Source organism: Lycium barbarum, chromosome 1 (assembly GCF_019175385.1).
Source record: "Lycium barbarum isolate Lr01 chromosome 1, ASM1917538v2, whole genome shotgun sequence".
Classification (NCBI taxonomy): Eukaryota; Viridiplantae; Streptophyta; class Magnoliopsida; order Solanales; family Solanaceae; genus Lycium; species Lycium barbarum.
The window spans coordinates 138,068,831-138,088,802 of record NC_083337.1 but is presented as its reverse complement, the minus strand read 5'-3'; the positions used below and the strand labels follow the sequence as shown (position 1 = coordinate 138,088,802).

At 35.4% G+C, this 19,972-nt stretch overlaps 2 protein-coding genes and 3 non-coding genes across 6 annotated transcripts; 1 reads left to right on the top strand and 4 right to left on the bottom strand.

Moving 5' to 3' along the window:
• The first annotated feature begins 3,622 nt into the window (after positions 1-3,622).
• Positions 3,623-8,696, top strand: LOC132639384 (protein DETOXIFICATION 35). The gene is made up of 7 exons (XM_060355836.1): positions 3,623-4,069; positions 5,324-5,949; positions 6,109-6,165; positions 6,635-6,873; positions 6,961-7,079; positions 7,307-7,393; positions 8,279-8,696. Exons 1-7 carry the CDS (start codon positions 3,797-3,799, stop codon positions 8,381-8,383), a joined length of 1,506 nt encoding a protein of 501 aa, XP_060211819.1. The 5' UTR covers positions 3,623-3,796; the 3' UTR covers positions 8,384-8,696.
• Positions 8,697-11,105: 2,409 nt separating this feature from the next.
• On the bottom strand, positions 11,106-15,214 carry LOC132639375 (rRNA 2'-O-methyltransferase fibrillarin 1-like). 2 transcript variants are annotated; one of them, XM_060355827.1, is made up of 8 exons: positions 14,997-15,214; positions 14,126-14,502; positions 13,191-13,286; positions 13,005-13,082; positions 12,733-12,909; positions 12,210-12,260; positions 11,633-11,701; positions 11,106-11,478 (listed from the first exon to the last, which is right to left on the bottom strand). In XM_060355827.1, the coding sequence occupies exons 1-8, from the start codon at positions 15,013-15,015 to the stop codon at positions 11,302-11,304; spliced, it is 1,044 nt and encodes a 347-aa protein (XP_060211810.1). In that variant the 5' UTR covers positions 15,016-15,214; the 3' UTR covers positions 11,106-11,301. The 2 variants fall into 2 exon arrangements, with proteins under 2 accessions (XP_060211810.1, XP_060211813.1); XM_060355830.1 differs by lacking the exon at positions 12,210-12,260 and having other exon boundaries at positions 14,997-15,212.
• On the bottom strand, positions 11,761-11,832 carry LOC132619335 (small nucleolar RNA snoR60). The gene has a single exon (XR_009574691.1). It is a non-coding gene; the product is annotated as a small nucleolar RNA snoR60 (small nucleolar RNA).
• On the bottom strand, positions 11,993-12,064 carry LOC132619348 (small nucleolar RNA snoR60). The gene has a single exon (XR_009574698.1). It is a non-coding gene; the product is annotated as a small nucleolar RNA snoR60 (small nucleolar RNA).
• On the bottom strand, positions 12,223-12,294 carry LOC132619340 (small nucleolar RNA snoR60). The gene has a single exon (XR_009574694.1). It is a non-coding gene; the product is annotated as a small nucleolar RNA snoR60 (small nucleolar RNA).
• Positions 15,215-19,972: the final 4,758 nt, after the last annotated feature.

The following is a 19,972-nucleotide window of genomic DNA, read 5'->3' as shown; positions in this document are numbered from 1 at the left end:
TAAACCTTGAACAATGATAAATTAGACGACAAAGAAAAACATACTAAAAGAGGCATAATATTCTAATACGCTTTGATCAATTGATCTACATATGGAAAACTAATATAAAAACATAAAACCTTTTGAGAGAAAAATCTCCCCCTAAACAAAACTTTCTTAATGACTACATCGTGGATACTATAGTGTTATGAATGAGAAAAAAATATCTCTATTTATAGAAGTGTAAAACTTATACTCCAACAAAAGGATAGATACAGAAGAGTTCTTTTTTACCAAGAAAAGTTGTTCGGAGTAAAACACAACTATTGAAGAATCCAAATAAGGTAGGAAATTCAGCGCAAACCCTAAAAAATCTCCCCTTGGCCTGAATTTTCTGGCAAATAATCTTCATCCTCCTTCACTTAATCTTCATCACTGCTGCTTGCCATGGTTAAAAGTAGGTATAGTTGAAAATTTGAGCCTTGTGCGTTAAAAACATGCACAGGTTGAAAGTGAAGCCCATGCTTTAAAAGTAAACATAGGTTGAAATTGACCTAAGCGTTAAAAGTAAGCAAGGGTTGAAAATTTGAGCTCAAACGCTAAAAGTAAGCATGAGTTGAAAATTGGAGCTCATGCGTTAAGGTAAGCATGAGTTAAAAAAATATTTTTGTTTTAAAATATGCAGCAGCAGAATTGTTGAAAATATGATTGAAAATTGTCTTCACATATAGTACTTCAGATATCTTTTTTTTTTAAGACAAAAATCTTCATCGTTGAGTTGGTTGCAACTTGAACTGATCCACCTTGAACTTTTCTTCAACTTCGTTGAACCATTGGCTCTGATACCACTTATTGGGATCGAAATAACATGGCGTCATGCTGAAGCTAATAATTGCAAAACTTGAACAATGATAAATCAGTCGACAAAGAAAAACATACTAAAAGAAGCATAATATTCTAATACGCTTTGATCAATTGATCTAGATATGAAAAGCTAATATAAAAACATAAAACCTTTTGAGAGAAAAATCTCCCTCTAAACAAAACTCTCTTAACGACTACATCGTGGATGCTACAGTGTTATTGAATGAGAAGAAAATATCTCTATTTATAGAAGTGTAAAACTTCTACTCCAACAAAAGGATAGATATAGAAGAGTTATTTTTTTTACCAAGCAAACCTTTTTCCACCAAGAAATCTATTCGGAGTAAAACACAACTATTGAAGAATCCATATAAGGTAGGAAATTCAGGGCAAATCCTAACAATATTGAGTTAACATAAGAAAAGGTTTCCCAAGTTTTTTTGTGTTTGGTTCAAAATGTTTTGAAAAATATTTTCTCTGAGAACACAAGTTCCTCAAAATGAGGAAAACTGAATTTCCTAATGAAAGTAGAGAAAACAAATTTAATAAATGACATTTCAAGTTCATTGTCTCTTTACTACCCATCCAACGTCCCCAACCCCACCCCTTTACCATCCCCCCAAATCCCCACTTTCCACTCCATCCCATCCCTATAGTATTCTGCTAGATTACGTATAAAATTATGGGGTCAGTTTTGTAAAACTGATTAATTGCGCTAATGATTTCCATCTCCAAGCTGAGGTGGATAAGATTTGCTTTAATACTTACACGTAACAAGTAGGATTGTAATTATTTCCTAAATCATTCAGTTTGAATTGGCGGGTTAATGTGTATCTACATAAATTCATAATCTCGTTCGAAATAAATACGACAATCTCATAAACATATTTTATTATTCTATCATTTCAAGCTATTGCTTATGCTAATCTTTATCAAGAAGAAAGCTCAAATTTTCATCGATGTTATTTTGACGCTTTGCCTAGTGGCTGGCCAGCTGAATCCATTGCCAGTGTCCTTACTGTGGCTAGCTCAATAATGTTTAGAGAGTTTAAATGGAAATGTTCAAATAAGCCACCATGAGACACATCGTCGCATAAATTACGAAGCACTCCCAAGTTTTTTGTGAAGGTTTGGAAGCTGAGTTCCTACCGATGCCAAGATTAAAATGTTCGCGACATTCTCCACAAATTGCTGATTATCACGACAGATCTAAAGGAAGTGTTGGGAGGCTATGAAAGCATAAAGTGATAGAGTTGGTGTTTTATACTTCATTAAAAACTTTTATATAGACACATTATTTTGGTACTGAAATTCATGACAATACGAATATTTTCTTACTTGTCCGCTTCTCTTCCACACAACAATTGCAATTTGCTATGAGATGAAATATCACTGCAAAAATATGAGCAGTCTATTTTCTAATTCAATGTTTGAGTCTATACCGAATACCGAGTCTATTTTCTAATTCAATGTTTGAGTCGATACGTATAAATTTAATCATATTTTTTCGACAATAATCACTTTAATTTGTTTATGTTTCTTATCCTTATATTTCCTTGAGAAACAATGGTAGTGCCGAGTGCGTAGGAAAGTACTAGTTCGGTTTGCTATATTTTAAGCAAAGCTACGTGGTTGCTTTAAGTCCTTTTGTTCTACCTACCCATGCAGAGTTCTGGATATTTTTTCGTTCATATACTTTCATGCGTTGATTCTCCAACACACTCATATTCAAATTCAAATTCAAATTTTTAAATTTAATGAAATCTAACCTTTAAGTTCTCACCCTTTAGATTCATTGTAATTTTAACATCATAGATTCAAAATATAACTTTTTGTTAAAATTTTCATAATTTTCTTGATATCTACTCCTATTTTGTGTGAAAAGTGATAGGTTCAGTTAAAGTGTTGCCTACTAAGTAAGTTACATACGCTTTTGGCTAAACTTTTTTTTATAGAAAATTAGGTCTCAAATTCTAAATAAAGAATTAAAGACAATATAATTGAGTGGTTTATTCCCATCTATCTAAGTTAAAGCTACCTACACCTATAACAATGAAAGGTGACAAAGAAGTCAGCGAACATAATCAAACTAGGCGCAAACTAATCTAAATACCGTCGATTTTTTTTTTTTTTAAAGTACTTTTAGAAAGAGTATCAAGGATACCTATCAAACTAACCTGATCCAATTTGCTACATTGTTTTAAAGTAAGCATGAATATGTTTCCAATCCTTTAAATTTGTCAATAAATTTCATTTAAATATTTAAATTATGATCAGTTTCGATCGAACAATTGAACGCATGATAAAGTGACCACCTTCAGACGCAAAATTTTGAAAAAGCTTATGTGCGTAATCTCAAGCGTCCATTACGTAAATGAGTTAATCACTTAAAATATATCTTCTCTTTTAATTATACACATTAATTTCAAATAAGCCATAAAACCTCACACATGCTCCAATTGATGTTGTTGTGTATAATTAAAGAAGTCGTCATATTTTATGCGATTAACTTATACTTAAAAACACACACACAAAAATATATATATATATATATATATATATATATATATATATATATATATATATATATATATATATATATATATATATATATGAGCCGAAAGTGTCTAATATGAATATTTTATTACTTCCTCCGTTTCAATTTATTTATTTATTTTTGACTTGACACGGAGTTTAAAAAAGTAAAAAAACTTTTAAATTTTGTGATCTTAAATTAAGATATATAAAATGTATCAAAATGCCATTACTCTTATTCGTATTTTATGCACCAAGTCGTCTAATTTGCCTTCTTTTTCCTACCAAACCAAAATCCTCCCATTAAAGAAGAGCGCATTTTCAGTTACGTCCATAGACTGAATCCCAAGAAACTCAGTCTAAACCGCAAAACATAACTACTTTGGTAGAGTGAGGCGGCCACATCATTTTTACAGTGATGGAGACGCCGTTGCTCAACGGTGGCCACCGCCAACTCATCAGCGGAGACGGAGACTACCTCCCTGCCACAACTCTAAGAGAATGGTGGGCTATTTTTTGCATAGAGACTGCAAAGTTATGGAGGATAGGAGGTCCTATTGCATTCAACATTATATGTCAGTATGGTGTCAACTCACTTACCAATATATTCGTTGGTCATCTTGGTGATATTGAGCTTGCGGCTATCTCTATAGCCCAGTCTGTCATTGGTACATTCACTTTCGGCTTCATGGTAATTACCTAGCTCCTTCTTTATTTCTATCCTTCAAAACAGAAATTTGTGATGTCGCAGTCGTATTTTACTACCAGCTTTTTACACCGACAATCATTTGTGTTATAAAATATGACCTTTCCACCAACCAACTCACTCGTAAAAACGGGAAAACTTTTTAATTTTTTCGTGTGAAAAATACTACTCAGTCTGTTCCAATTTACGAGAGTCAATTTTCACTTTTTGAGAGTTAATTTGATTAACTTTGAAACTAAATTGTATTAGATTAATTTAATATTTTAAGATTAAAATTTATATATTTAACAACTTCATGAAAAGTATTATAAGTCTGTCATATGTTTGGTGAAAAAATATATCTTAAAATGTTGGTTAAAAGTTCGTGTAGTTTGCCTTTTGAATTAAGCAAAAAGTATTTTACAAATTGGGAGAGGGGGAGTACTATTTTTTCTTTTCTCACTGATTCAATCAAAATATTGTGGGAATAGTCATTGAACATTTTCAGTGAGAAATTTCAATAGAAAAAATAGTGATTTTTTAGTAGTGGTTATTGTTCCTTGAATTTACACACTGCATAATAGTTCGTCTGAATCTGTTGCTCTAAGCTCGTACTTTGTATATGTATGAGGAAATCTATAAAATTGGTACTATATTTTAAGAGAACCGACCCATTGCTTCATCATAGGCAAATCTAGGAAATAAATTAACTTGAAGGGTTCAATCTTTAGAGTTCTTAGTGAACTCATTTCTACTCTTGATATTATGGGTTCTAACTTTAATATTTGTTGACATTATGGTGGTTTTCCCCATATATATTTATGTTCCGTGTCAAAAATACAGGGTTTAGTTGAACAGAAAGCCTGCATCTGCCTCTGGGTGCATTGCCATTTGTTCTTCAAGCCAGTTAAATCCCTCTGAACTGGAAAAACCATGTCAAAATTAGGAGAAACTGATATAACATCTAAATTTGATATTTGAATTATTTAAAGCTAGGAATGTTACTAAAAATGAAGTTGTGTCGAACATCTTGGCTCGTCTGTCGCAAATGAAAAGAATGTCCTAGTATTGAGACAGTGGGAGTGACACAGTACAGCTCTCACACCTTGAACCCATATTAACATGAGAGTAGATGTGTAAATTTTAGTGCTACTATGATACTATGCAGTTCAGAGAGATTTAATTTGTGTCTGGCTTTGTCATATTGATAGGCGGAGTCACGGTTCTTTTAATATCCCATTATTTATAATTTATTTTCAGATGGGAATGGGAAGTGCACTGGAGACACTGTGTGGACAGGCCTATGGTGCAGGGCAAATTCACATGCTTGGTGTTTATATGCAACGCTCGATCATAATTCTGTTTGTGAGTTGTATCTTGCTCTTGCCCATATATTTATTTGCAACACCAGTGCTTAAACTGCTGGGCCAAGAATCTGACATTGCTGAGCTCGCCGGCAGTTATGCCATACTAATCATCCCCCAATTGTTTTCACTTTCCATCAATTTTCCAACCTCCAAATTCCTTCAAGCCCAAAGCAAAGTTGATGTGATTGCCTGGATTGGATTTGTGGCTCTGCTCGTGCATGCTGCACTCCTTTGGCTCTTTATTTACACATTTGGCTGGGGTACAAGTGGTGCTGCCTTAGCCTTTGACATAACAAATTGGGGCCTGGCATTAGCTCAGTTAGCTTATGTTGTTGGATGGTGTAAGGATGGGTGGAAAGGACTGTCATGGGCAGCATTTAACGAAATATGGTCCTTTGTGAGGCTCTCCATTGCCTCAGCTATTATGCTATGTCTTGAGGTTTGGTATATGATGAGTATTATCATCCTTATTGGCCATCTTGACAATGCTGTTATTGCAGTTGGCTCCATTTCTATTTGGTGAGTTTACCTTACTCTTTATTGCTTCTACTCAAACGCTATGGTATTGGAAAGTATAAAAGAAATGTTTAAGCTTGTTGCACCAGTTTATTCACTGTCACTCCGTGGGTGAGATTCTCACATTCATTTCTGATTCTAATTGATTCTTTTGTTTTACAGCATGAATGTCAATGGGTATGAAGCCATGTTGTTCATTGGAATTAATGCTGCCATAAGGTAAAAACTATTGATGATTATTCACAACTGAACTTAGTTTTTAAAGTTCATGTCATGCAGTTAAGGTGGTCCTTTAGTTGTCAAAATGTAGACATGTAAATGAAGGGGCTCAAGTTCGCACAGAATCTGGAGAAAATTACTAAATTTTATATCCTTCCTGTCATGATTGTCTTTGTTTTATTATGTTAATTTGACATCATTCTGGTGCTGTTAAATTACTTGCAAATGCTTTTGTCAATTTCTCAGTCACCGTGGATCTTTGAGTAATGGCAGTATGGTGGAATGTGATAATCTATGTTAGTTACCTCAAATTTTACATATGCCAATAAGGAAGTGAGGAAGGCTTCCTGTATTGTAACTTGTTTTGCTGATATTGTTTGCTTTGTTCGTCCAATCGCCTTAGTTTAGTCTCGTACTCTTCTTTAACATATTCACTTCTATTTCTTTTTTCCTTGTTTATTTTCCCCAGTGTACGGGTCTCAAATGAGCTTGGGCTAGGACATCCAAGGGCCACTAAATACTCTGTCTATATCTCAGTGTTTCAGTCACTCCTAATTGGGCTACTCTGTATGGTTGTTGTATTAGTAGCTAGAGAGCATTTGGCCATTATCTTTACAAGTAGTAAAGATATGATACAAGCTGTTGGTGATCTTGCTTACCTTCTCGGAATAACTATGGTTCTTAATAGTGTTCAGCCTGTTATATCAGGTATCGTTTCGATTCACACTAGCTATTCCTTAGATTTGTAAATCGTCACGGATCAAACTGTATCTTTAACGTGAGGTGCTTTTGCAGGTGTTGCTGTGGGGGGTGGATGGCAAGCTTTAGTTGCTTATATTAATCTGGGAAGTTATTACATTTTTGGACTCCCACTAGGATTTATTCTTGGTTATGTAGCTAATTTGGGAGCAAAGGTAAACTATGTTTTTGAGTTTCATTAGCAAGTCTATTTGAGATGACGCCAAATGATTAAACAAGCTGGATCATATTTTATTGTCATTATACCTCATCAGATTTTGGCTGAGATCTAGTATAGTTTATATGCTTATCAGACTTTTATATCTTGTATACCTGACGTTTTGCTCTCAATGACATTCCTTCACTTTATCCTGAATTTGTCTTCTGATTGAATTACTTGTAGGGACTTTGGATGGGAATGATAGCTGGGACATCTTTGCAGACTGTGCTACTCTTGATTGTACTGTATAAGACAAATTGGAACAAGGAGGTAAGGAACTATTGCAAATAGGCTTCTTGATTCTTAGTTTTGAAATAATCTATTGATTTGCAGATCTAGATCAAGTAACTGAACAGAACAATAGACAAGCTTCTAGTTGTTATTTAATAGAAAGTAGGGTACCTCTCGGAAACAGCCATCCTACCTTGGTAGGAGTAAGGTCTGCGTACACTCTACCCTCCCCAGACCCCACGTTGTGGGATTTCACTGGGTTGTTGTTGTTGTTGTAGGGTACCTGCATGCATCTAAATGAAAGTACCTCTTTATTCTTGTATTTGTTGAGTTCATCCTCCGAATTTCCCTTTCATAACTTCTCCTGTTCTTTCAAGGGAACCTTGGAGAAACAAAATGGGTTCTAGCCGTAGCACTAATGTTTGTGTTAGGATAGGCTACCGATATCACACCCTTTTGGGACGCGACCCTTCCTTGGACCTTGCGTGAATGTGGGTTGCTTCATGCACCCGGCTGCCATTTTTAATTCTTCTCCTATTCTTTCCTTGGGTAAAAAATTTCATGATTTTTCTTGTTCTTGTTTGATCCTCTTTTATAGACTCTTAATGTGAACCTTCTCTCATACTGTATCAATAGCATCATGCTAGTTTGCCAACAAACTTATCAGCTTGTAGTTTTAACAGGATAGAAACTAGTTTGTTTAGTGCTGTACGCTATAGTAGTTTAATTTGAACTTATCGGTTATTGGTCCTAAAACCAATTACTGATTTAATTACAGAAGTTGTGCTAAGTTAATCAAGTTAAACATAAATCATATTAAGACAATGACTAGTCATGATCATAAACCAGACAAATATTAACCAAGCAAAAACATACATGAAATTGTTTGCTTCAAAATGTTCTAAAGAGGAACTAAACATGCAGGTTGAGGAAACGAGTGAGCGTATGCGAAAGTGGGGAGGTCAAGATCTTGAATTTGAGAAATCCAAGACTGACAGCCTGATATCTGTTGAGAATGGTGTACCTTAAGGTTGCAGAGTGATAGAGAAGGATAATACTGGCCTGCTGTTTTGAGTTTCAAAATTTGCGAAATGTGGGAATCCAAGCATTTGGTCGACTAGCAATTTTTGACACTCAAACTGCGGAAAAAAATTAGTTGCACCTGGTAGTATATTGTGTATGAGAAGACCTTAGTTCTATGTGCCAGCTTGCATCAATGTTGAGACATTCAATTGCTCCTATATTTGTTTTAGTCCAGGTGAATTTCACAAGTCTTATATCTGGAAGAAGCTCTGTTTTGTCTCTGCTTTAATAATGAAATCAAATCTCATTATTCCTTTTCCTTTTCGCGTACTGTTTTCTCTTTCTTTAAAATATACGGAAAAGGTCCATATATGCCTGCGGACTATGCGAAATTGCACGCATTTGCCCGTCGTTTAAAGGTCAGTCCGCCCATGCCCCTAACGTTACGTTTTGCGTCACCTATGCCCTTGAGTTAACGAAACCTGACAAAAATATTGGAGGACAAATTTATGCAGTTCCGCATAGTATAGGGTCATATTTGATCCACTGAAATTCCTAAATATTATGGCGCAAAAGCAACAATATGACACAAAATATCACTGCATTCCAAAACATAAAAAACATTTGCAATTACAATTCATGCATCCATCATTACATTACATCTAAATTATACAACTAAAAGATCAAATGCAATTACAACCATCTTTTAAAGATTGTTTTCATAAACAAGAGCAACATTTTACCTTTTCAAAAGATTTGTTTTACTAATGATAATATCTTCTTCTTTTTTCAATTAGTTGATGACTTGGATAGTTCTTTCTAGATATTTTTCGTCTTCCCAGTCTTAATATCTATACGATAATGCATGCAACAACTGCCACACAAAACATAAACATAAAAAAAAAATCATTATAGATCTGCCACAAAAAAATACAAGGAAAAAGAGATAACTTACATTAGACTTATGACACCTGAAAAAACGTCTTCTGCAGCGCTGAAATTTTGATAGCAATAATAGAGAGAGTATCACATTTTAGGGATTTATATGGTCTTACATGGGATTTATATGGTCTTACATAAAATTTAATGTGGTCTGGCCCTTTCGCGAATTCCACGCATAACATAAATTTAGTAGAATTATTTGGAGTCCATGATGTGAGATGCAGTGATGAATCCTTCCACAACTATTTGAAGAACTCGAAGCTTCCGACATTTCATAAACAAGTGAAAGAATAAGAGAGAAAAGCGTGGGTTGCACGATAAGTGTGCAGTTTCAAAATGCAGTACCAAAAAATCATTGGCTAGCATAAAGTGCACTACCAAAAAAAAAAAAATCTAAGAACTATTGGTACAATAAGAAGTTGTTGCATGCATTATCGTGTAAATATTGGGACTGGGAAAACGAAAAATATCTAGAAATAATTATCCAGGTCATCAACAAATTGACAAAAAAAAGATATTATCATTAGTAAAACAAATCTTTTGAAAAGGTAAAATGGTGCTCTTGTTTGTGAAAATAATCTTTAAAAGATAGTTGTAATTGCATTTGATCTTTTAGTTGTATAATTTAGATGTAATGTAATGGTGGATGCATGAATTGTAATTGCAAATGTTTTTTATGTTTTGAAATGCAGTGATATTTTGTGTCATATTGTTGCTTTTGTGCCATAATATTTAGGAATTTTAGTGGATCAAATGCGCCCCTATACTATGCGGAACTGCACAAATTTGCCCTCCAATATTTTTGTCAGGTTTCCGTTAACTCAAGGGCATAGGTGACGCAAAACGTAACACTGGGGGCATGGGCGGACTGACCTTTAAACGACCGGCAAATGCGTGCAATTTCGCATAGTCCGGGGCATATATGGACGTAGAATATATAGAAAGATATGCTTGCTGTTGGAATCGCCTTGTGGTTTTATGTACAGCTTTAAAGGAGGTGATTAACTAGTACCTAGTCGATATGGTGATTAATTGCTAACAGTTTTTTACTTCTTATGTCTCCCTCTTGGAGAAAGAAAAAGAGTCTCCCTCTGCTGTGTGTTGTAGTATTGTTTATACTTGGTTTATAATTAATGTTTATTACGTGATTAACATTGTATGTCTCCGATAATTGGAGAGCAATATGTATACAAACAATACGTTAAAAACACGAAGCGTTAAGTACAGTCAATGGACATAGGAAGCAAACAAAGTGGCCTGCGAGCTGTGACTAAAGGAAAGTTCGAATTCTTGTATTCAAAACTTGATGGAATAGTAATTGCCTAATTGGTAAATGTTAGCAGTAGTATAAGGGTCCATGTCACTTAACCCGTAGATAGACCCAATTCCAAACAATACGTTAAAGTACAAGCTAACACACTATGCCATAGGCCTAAGAACTGGAGAGCGTGCAAAGAGTTGCTCACCTCGAAGAGCTCAACGAGATGGCCAGTTAACTCCATGGCATTACAATACAATGAGCATATATCAGCGATAAAGAAGAAAAGAAATAAACGAGAACAGTATTTTTCTTCGTATACCAACATACCAACTACCAAGTATAGTCACACAAGTGGGGTCTGGGAGAGTGAGGTACACAAACATTACCCCTATCCTTGCGCAGAAAATCATTTTTCAGAACAGGTTTCAAGAGGGGTAAAAAAAACAATGATGAAAGTATTGAAATAAAAGTATTGACAGTAAAATAATAGAGATGACCAAAGTAAAAAGAAATAACATCGAAGACTAAGATAATGCTAGCATAATTATAATAATATTGGTAAGGCAATTAATAGGTGCTCCAGATAAGAACCATGCTCTACCGGCTGAGAAGGAAGAATCTCAGTAACATGTCTCTACACGGCAATACTTTCATCAAATATAAAGTTGAACCTCTACTTTCTCTACGAAAAATCTGACATAAATAAGAAACTAGCAAACAACTAGGCAGCAATCTTTTGCTTCTTGGGCACCCGGTAGGCACCTACAACACAAGCGTGGTCTCTTTCATACGGTTCAAGCGTGACTTTCTCCCTAGGTTTAAACTGCTCCACTTGCAGCTTCTTCACCTCCTCTTTAAATACAGCATCAGCAGGAACAGTTGAATCTATGCAGTTTGCCTACAACATACAAGAAAATATAACATATGGAAGAACCATATCGGCAAAACTTTCCCAGACGAAAGGGAATTGATCTCATTCTAGAATCACCAGTTACCTTCATTACATCATGTTATAATAACTGCAGTATCGAGGGTGTAACTACACTACAAACCTTAATCGATATAACAAAATGTCCTCCAGCTTTCAAGAAGTGTGATGCATTCAGAGCTAAAATCCTTGCCTGTGAAAGGGTTAATCCAAAATACATCTAAGGTAAACAAATTCCTAATAAACAGTTAGAGCATCAGAAACTCGGTTTTTGCGTCACCCATAATGTCTTGAAGGGGAATCCGAGTAAGTCATCATCTGCTTTCTAAGTAAAGTCAAAGAACAAGAAAATACTGAAACACAATGGCGGGAATACAGCATCAGTTTGAAAATGAAATGACTGTAAGAACTCAATAAATAGTGCATCAGAGAGGAAAATGCACAGGCAAAGATTAAAGATTTCAAACATCCCATAAATAAATAGTACATCAGAAACTCGGTTTTTGCATCACCCATGATGTCTAGAAGGGGAATCCGAGTAATTCATCATCTGCTTTCTAAGAAAAGTCAAAGAAAAGGAAAATTCTGAAACAGTGACAGAAATATACCTCCAGTTTGGAAATGAAAAAAACAAAAGACACAATAAGTAGTGAGACAGAAAGGGGCGTTGCAAAGGAAAAGATTAAAAATTTCAAACATACCATCAATATAAATTGCATCAGAAACTCGGTTTTTGCATCACCCGTGATGTCCTGAAGGGGAATCCGAGTAACTCATCATCTGCTTTGGAAGTAAAGTCAAAGAGAAAGAAAATTCTGAAACTGACAGAAATATAGCGCCAGTTCATAAATGAAAGGTATGTACAGACCCAAAATCCAAGGAAAAAGTTTATCAAAATTTTCAGATAGATAATCTATTTAAAAGGAAACTGTTAACTCCTCAGCCAAAAATTAGCACTATAGAAGTAACCCATCCAATGAAATACCAGTTTGAAAATGAAATATTAGACACTCAATATACTAGGAAAGAAACATTAAAAAATTCAGTAGATAAATTAAAAAAAAATAGTTAACTCTTTGATAACTATCAGCCCTGTTGGGAGTAAAACAATTTAATATAAGCGATGAAATATTGATTGTTTTGACTCAAGAGCAAACAAGTGACAATAACTCAGACAGAAAAATCAAGTAGACACTGTTGGAAATCTATAGCCCTAAATTGAACCTGATCAGGCTGAGCAACATCAGAAAAGATAACATCCACCATTCCAACAAGCATTCTGTATTTTAATGGGTGTCTAGCATCTTCAATAATGGGAATAACATTTGTGCGTTTCTTTGCCATGTTCACCAAATCCCTTCCACTTCTATGAGAAAATTCCACTGCATAAACCACTCCTTGCTAAAGCGAAAAGAGAAAGAGGATTAAATAAACACCATCTGGGCATCAACATAGCATCAAAATCAACTGATAAGTAATATAAATTGGGTACTTACTGGGCCAACAATGTCAGACACGTGAGAAACTGATGTTCCTGAAGCAGCACCAAGGTAAAGTACACGAGCACCAGGTTTCTGGAAGATATTTAAGGAAGAGTTTTCCATAATGAAAATACATAAAATCTCTCAACTTATTAGTTAGGATAGCAAAAAGACAAAAGGATGGCAAAAAGACAAACTTACAATCCAGATGTCATCGACTCCACCAAGAGTGGCAGCTGCTAACTTAGAACGGAAAGGATTCCACACTCTGTATTCAACTTTTGATCCATCTTCATTCTAAGGATAAACGAAAAAATGCACACGTTACTGAGTAGTCCTTTCTTTTTAAGTTTATTAATTTCTCAAACACCTAACATGAACATAGCTACGTAGCCTGTTATGTTCATTATTTCACCTGACAAAGAATACAGTCCAAAAGCATGAAGGATCTTCAATTGAAGAGTATACTTTGCATAGAGGTCAAAAATTATAATTGAAGAGTATACTTTGTATATAAGTCAAAAATTATATTGAGTATAAAGCAAATTAAATTGTGTATATTGGGAAAAAATTACTCCGCATTTTTACATAAATTAAACCTTGAATACCCTTAGCGAAATTCCTCGTTTCGCCATTGCCAAAATCTCCCAATTTATCCAAACACACGCTAATTTCTTAGCCATTTCTTCTGTCATTACTTAAAAGTAATGAAACTTCATTTGTTTTCCAATTATTGTCGGAAGAAGAAAATCTTACACCAGTCAACATTAATATGCAAACAATCCTCTAGTAGGATCCACAAAGCAGGTTATTTGTTTCAATGTTAGAGATCACTACTCACAGATTCAAGTTGAAGCAATTAAATAAAGTTAGACTTTCTTTTGGGTTACACTTGAGACTATAGTAGTTTTGAGGGGTCCTACAATGCCCTAAAAATAGACTTTCTTCTTAAAAGACCTAGTTATAAGTGAAATTCCAATTAAACAGGCGCATTGATTCTAGCACTGAACAAGGAAAGATTCAACCTTGCAAATTTTCAACCAAGCAGCAAAAGGCATAGAATCATTACTGTTTGAATCTTCAAAACATTTATTAAAAGGCAATGAAGACATTGAGTAACAAAAATTTGGGCATACCTGAACCGAGATTCTCTTCTCATTGTACACCGCTTCGCCAGGGACCATATTCTTTGTACAAAGAGCCTCATCTTTGCCCTTAACAAGGAAAACTCCCTCATGTCTGTGAGGCTCCACCACAACCCTAGTACCACCCCTCATTCCACCACGTCCCCTGCCTCCTCCTCCTCTTCCACCCCGTCCTCTGCCTCCTCCTCTTCCGCCCCCGCGCCTCATGGCACCACCACCTCTCCCTCCGCCAAAATCCCCTCTACCCCCTCTTCCTCTGTCTCCTCCTCTTCCGCCCCCGCGCCTCATGCCACCTCCGCCAAAACCCCCTCTATCCCCTCTTCCTCCATCTCCTCGGCCACCCCTAAACCCGCCCCTACCTCCGCGACCTGCGCATGCAAATCCAAAATTAGAGTCAACGGGTTCAAAGTAGATCAGTATACTACAGCTTGTTTGGATGGTTGTTACTTATTGTATGGCATTGTACGTTTGGATAGACTGTATCAGTTTCCCGTACACAATGACGAGAAAAAAATAACACAGTGGATTCAAAGTGCATCAGTCTACTACAAAGATTGTTTGGATGTTGTTACATATTTTTTCATAATTTATCCTATGGTATGATATTATATTGTAATGTATTGTTTTGATGAATACAATGTTTGCATAGATTGTATCAGTTTCCCGCGGTTACACAATGACTAAAGGAAAAAATAAAACATTACCACATCAAACAGCCAAAAAAGCAGTGTACATTGTTAATATCTTCTTCTTAAATATATGTATGCATGATTAGATGAATTTGCTGGGAAATAACAAAATCTGAATCTGAAGAGAGAAAAAATCTAGAACATTAAATGATTTAGGGGCTTAAGAATTATACCTCTAGCAACCATTGCCATAGCAGTGTATGTGAACTGTAAGGGAGTGCAGTGGAGGCGAAAGTATCCTAACAACTTTGAGAATCAAGAATGAGGGGACTTCAGCATCTAGAGGGATTTTATAGTTGTAATAATTTAGGGTTTAGGGATTTGGGCGAATTGCCCTTCTTTTGGTGGGCTTAAGAATTATACCTCTAGCAACCATTGCCATAGCAGTGTATGTGAACTGTAAGGGAGTGCAGTGGAGGCGAAAGTATCCTAACAAATTTGTGGTCTTTAAATTTTGGCTCTCATATTTGTGGTCTTTAAGTTTTGCCCTTAACTTAGATTAGCTTGGATACCTGAGGTTCTGGGTTCGAACCCCCGCTTAGGCATAAAATAAAAATATAATTTCACAAGGCAGGGTTGGAGGGAGTGTATGCCGGATCCGGCATAAAGTCCTTAAGGAAAAACTAAAGTTATGCCGGAGGGGGTATAAGTTTTCCTCAAGGCATAGTTTTAGTTATGCCTTATGGGCCAAAACTTTTTCATAAGGAACTATGCTTTATGGGGCAGACTTTTAATTAAGGCATAACCAAAAGTATGCCTCATAAGACAGAATTTTTCCTTAAGACAAACTTTTAGGGTTGCCTTAATGAAAAGTTCCGCCTTATTGGGCATACTTTTAGTTATATTTTATGGGGCACACTTTTAGTTAAGGCATAACTAAAAGTATGCCCCATAAGGAGAAAATTTTCCTTAAGGCATAATTAAAAGTTTGCCTTGAAAAGTAAAAAAAATAAAATATATGCCTCAAAGCAAAGTCTGCCCCCTCCGGCATAACTTTAGTTTTTCCTTAAGGATTGTATGCCGGATCCGGCATAAAGTCCTTAAGGAAAAACTAAAGTTATGCCGGAGGGGCATAAATTTTCCTCAAGGCATAATTTTAATTATGCCTTATGGGGCAAAACTTTTCCAAAAGGAACTATGCCTTATGGGGCAGACTTTTAATTAAGGCATAACCAAAAGTATGCCTCATAAGGCAGAATTTTTCCTTAAGGCAAACTTTTAGTGTTGCCTTAATGAAAAGTTCCGCCTTATGGGCATACTTTTAGTTATATTTTATGGAGCACACTTTTAGTTAAGGCATAACTAAAAGTATGCCCCATAAGGCGGAACTTTTCCTTAAGGCATAATTAAAAGTTTGCCTTGAAAAGTAAAAAAAAAAAAATATATGTCTCAAAGCAAAGTCTGCCCCCTCCGGCATAACTTTAGTTTTTCCTTAAGGATTGTATGCCGGATCCGGCATACAATCCTTAAGGAAAAACTAAAGTTATGCCGGAGGGGGCATAACTTTTCCTCAAGGCATAGTTTTAGTTATGCCTTACGGGGCAAAAAATTTCCATAAGGAACTATGCCTTATGGGACAGACTTTTAATTAAGGCATAACCAAAAGTATGCCTAATAAGGCAGAATTTTTCCTTAAGGCAAACTTTTAGTGTTGCCTTAATGAAAAGTTCCGCCTTATGGGGCATACTTTTAGTTATATTTTATGGGGCACACTTTTAGTTAAGGCATAAGGCGGAACTTTTCCTTAAGACATAATTAAAAGTTTGCCTTGAAAAGTAAATAAAATAAAATATATGTCTCAAAGCAAAGTCTGCCCCCTCCGGCATAACTTTAGTTTTTCCTTAAGGATTGTATGCCGGATCCGGCATACACTCCCCCCAGCCCTGCCTTGCGATATTATTTTTTTATTTTATGCCTGAGCGGGGGTTCGAACTTAGAATCTCAAGTATCCAAGCGAAGGGCAAAACTTAAAGAACATAAATATGAGGGGCAAAATTTAAAGACCACCCCAAAAGATGGGCAATCTGTGCAAAAAAATGATTCCTTCACAAGTTTATGCCGGATCCGGCATACTTATGGGCAAACTTTTAGTTAAGCCTTATCTAAAAGTCTTTTCCTAGTTATGCCTTATGGGGCAAACTTTTAGTTAAGGCATAACTAAAAGTATGCCCCATAAGGCATAACTTTTCCTTAAGACATAGACTTTGTTTTATAAGCCAAATTTGGTTAGTTCAAACTCCGCATATTGGCAACCAAATTGAACTTAACATCAGCAAAGCAGTAACGCTGGGAAAGAAACAGATCATACATTGGCAGAAAGAAAGCATGCTCATAAAAGACTGATATTGTTTTTATATTTTATCTACTGGTGAATCGTAGGATGTGTCAATTTGCATAACTTGATAAGTGCAAATACTAACAGACTGAGGTACATTTGCAACATTTTTAGACCTGAATATGCATTAAGATACATTTAGTTAGAACAGAACATCCACATTCTTTATTGGTTTGTTATGATTTACTGGTCTGGTCCCATTAAAAGTTTGTCCATAAATATGGCTGACCCGGCATAAACTTGTTAAGGAATTATCAAAGTTATGTCGGATCCGACATAAACTTGTTAATGAATTACCAAAGTTATGCCGGACCCGGCATACTTATGCCAAGTCTGCCCATAAGGCAGAGTATGCCGGGTCCGGCATAACTTTGGTAATTCCTTAACAAGTGTATGCCGGGTCCGGCATATACGCGATCCAAATCTTGCCTTGCAATTTTTTTTTTTATTTATGCTTGAGCGGGGGTTCGAACCCAGAACCTCATGATTTTTGCGTGCGTGAACGCTCAGGATTGCAACGCAAAGGGCAAAAATTAAAGACCAGCAATATGAGGGGCATAATTTAAAGACCATAAATATGAGGGACAAAATTTAAAGACCACTCCAAAAGAAGGGCAATCCGCGCAAAAGTGAGTGAGAAATAGCCAAGCCCACAGATAGCCTCTTGGAGTACTGCAATTTGAGATAATAGTCGAAAACTAATATTAGTACTTAGTTGTTTCAACATTAAATATTTTCTGATTTTTGGTTATGTCTTAAATAGCAGTTCTCTAAGCCATTTGTGCCTTTTGACTCCAGCCCGTTTGGATTGACTTATTTTAGATGTTTTTAAGTCAAAATATATTTTAAGTATTTATATAGTATTAGAGTTAAAATAAAAAAAGTATTTTTAAGTCATAATTAAAAAAATAAGTGAAAACCCATAATTCTAACTTATGATTTATGCTTATAAGCCATAAATTATAATCCAATACAAACAGGCTCAAATCGTCATTTCAAATTCATTAAACTATAAACTGTAAATTAAATGTATATAATCCAGTTCATTCTTGATTCTCAAAATTCTTACAATTTTTTTTCCCTCCATTATGTCAAGAGAAAACTTCATATGATATTTCTTGTGCAGTTCAAATTTTAATGTGTGAAGTTATATTTGATCGTTCCCAATTGTAAACTTCTATACTTAAAATTTCAAATATCAAACTAAATTTTAGACCTGAATGCTTAGAGTTGGCATTACCAAGGTCTAAATTGACACAACTCCAACTCAGTAGAAGAATTGAGTTGCAAGGAATAAAGACTAGAAACTACTTTGTGGTTGACAGGTTTTGATCGTCAATTTGGAATGCATACAAGCTTTGATTCATGATTAAGAGAGTGTTTGGATTGACTTTTTAAAAGTATCTTATAAGCTAAAAGAGTCATAAGTTGAGAATACCCAACTTTTGACTTTTGACTACTTTTTTTGCCTAATAATAAGTGTTTAAATGCATTTTTTATCTTTCTCAAACACCACAAAAAGTAGCAAAGAACTTTAAAACCAATAAACGCTTAAGATAACCTAATCCAAACACTCTCTAAAGGTGATCCTTATTTTGTTAGGACTCCGGGAATTTTGGAAGCTGAACATGCTCCCAGAAACAATTGATCTTGCCACGAAATAAAAATAAATAACAGTTATGCAGTGCGTGATTTGTTATCATTAAGAAGAATGGAAGCATAATAGACAGAAATTAATCAACACTGACTACACGTTAAATACTTGTAAAAACTGGATATAACTTAAATAGCACATTAAATCAATTATCGGGTACAATTCCTACGAGAAAAGTGAGTACTTTTGTTTTGGTTAACTGGATAATAATTTGAAAAGAAGCTTAAGTAGCAGTATTACAAAAGGAGTAGTATTGTTCCTAGTATAGATTGTAGCATTGGTTGCTACCAAATTATTGCTATAAGCCGAAATTTCCCTTGAAAACGTAGTTCCTTGTAATCTAGCCCACACTGTGTCATTTGCAAACACTGGAGGAACTGTCAAAATTCTTATGCGGTCTAACAATTGATTTTGGGCCCCTTCATTGGGTAAAAGGTGTTAGGAAATGGTCAACTACCTTGTTATGCTCTCAATAGTTATACATGCGAAAGTTTTGGATCTCCCAGTTGTTGCATCAATGACTTGCATTCATGAATTATTGAGCTGTAAAATTCATGGTCATTGTTGATAAGATTTACTACCTCAGCCGAGTCCGTGGAAATCTCCAGAGGCATTAAGCCATTATCCTTTGTTTACTCGTAAAACGGTTTAATTGAATTTATAGACGTGGTCAGGGACACGTGGATCTAAGTAACCAGTAAGACAATGATATTCGTATTGAAATAATATAAATATGCGTAAACAAAATAAGAAGTAAGGAAAAGTCTGGGTTGCAGATGTCAATTCCAAACCAAAGCTCCTTCGTTCCGGTCAGACCGTAGCACCGGAGTTTTACAAAGAAGACAATAAAAATAAAGATTTGCAAAGAATAAGTGTAAGAACTGAGTATATTAGCTTGTATCTCGTGTCCCCTACAATGAAACTAACCATCTCTATTTATACGAAGAGCTAGGGGCACATATTCCTTGTATTCCGCCCCTACTCATAATGAGCTTTTAATATATGGCAATAATGAGTAATGAAGAGAACCATTAAACGTAATTACACAGTAACCGTAACGTTTGAGCTGGCACGTAACGGCAGACCGTTGCGTTCTCGGTCCGGAGCTATTGTAACTTTACACCGGACCTAGCGCTTTCTTCGGTATCATGGTTCTGCCA

Bases quoted from the DNA above. Each gene is read 5' to 3' on its own strand.
- LOC132639384 (XM_060355836.1), top strand. From the start codon at position 3,797: ATGGAGACGCCGTTGCTCAACGGTGGCCACCGCCAACTCATCAGCGGA. The intron at 5,950-6,108 runs GTGAGTTTACCT...TTTGTTTTACAG, and splicing joins GTTGGCTCCATTTCTATTTG to CATGAATGTCAATGGGTATG. The intron at 6,874-6,960 runs GTATCGTTTCGA...GTGCTTTTGCAG, and splicing joins TGTTCAGCCTGTTATATCAG to GTGTTGCTGTGGGGGGTGGA.
- LOC132639375 (XM_060355827.1), bottom strand. The intron at 13,287-14,125 runs GTATGCCCAAAT...GTTTATCCTTAG, and splicing joins AGAAGAGAATCTCGGTTCAG to AATGAAGATGGATCAAAAGT. The intron at 12,910-13,004 runs GTAAGTACCCAA...TTTTCGCTTTAG, and splicing joins TGTCTGACATTGTTGGCCCA to CAAGGAGTGGTTTATGCAGT.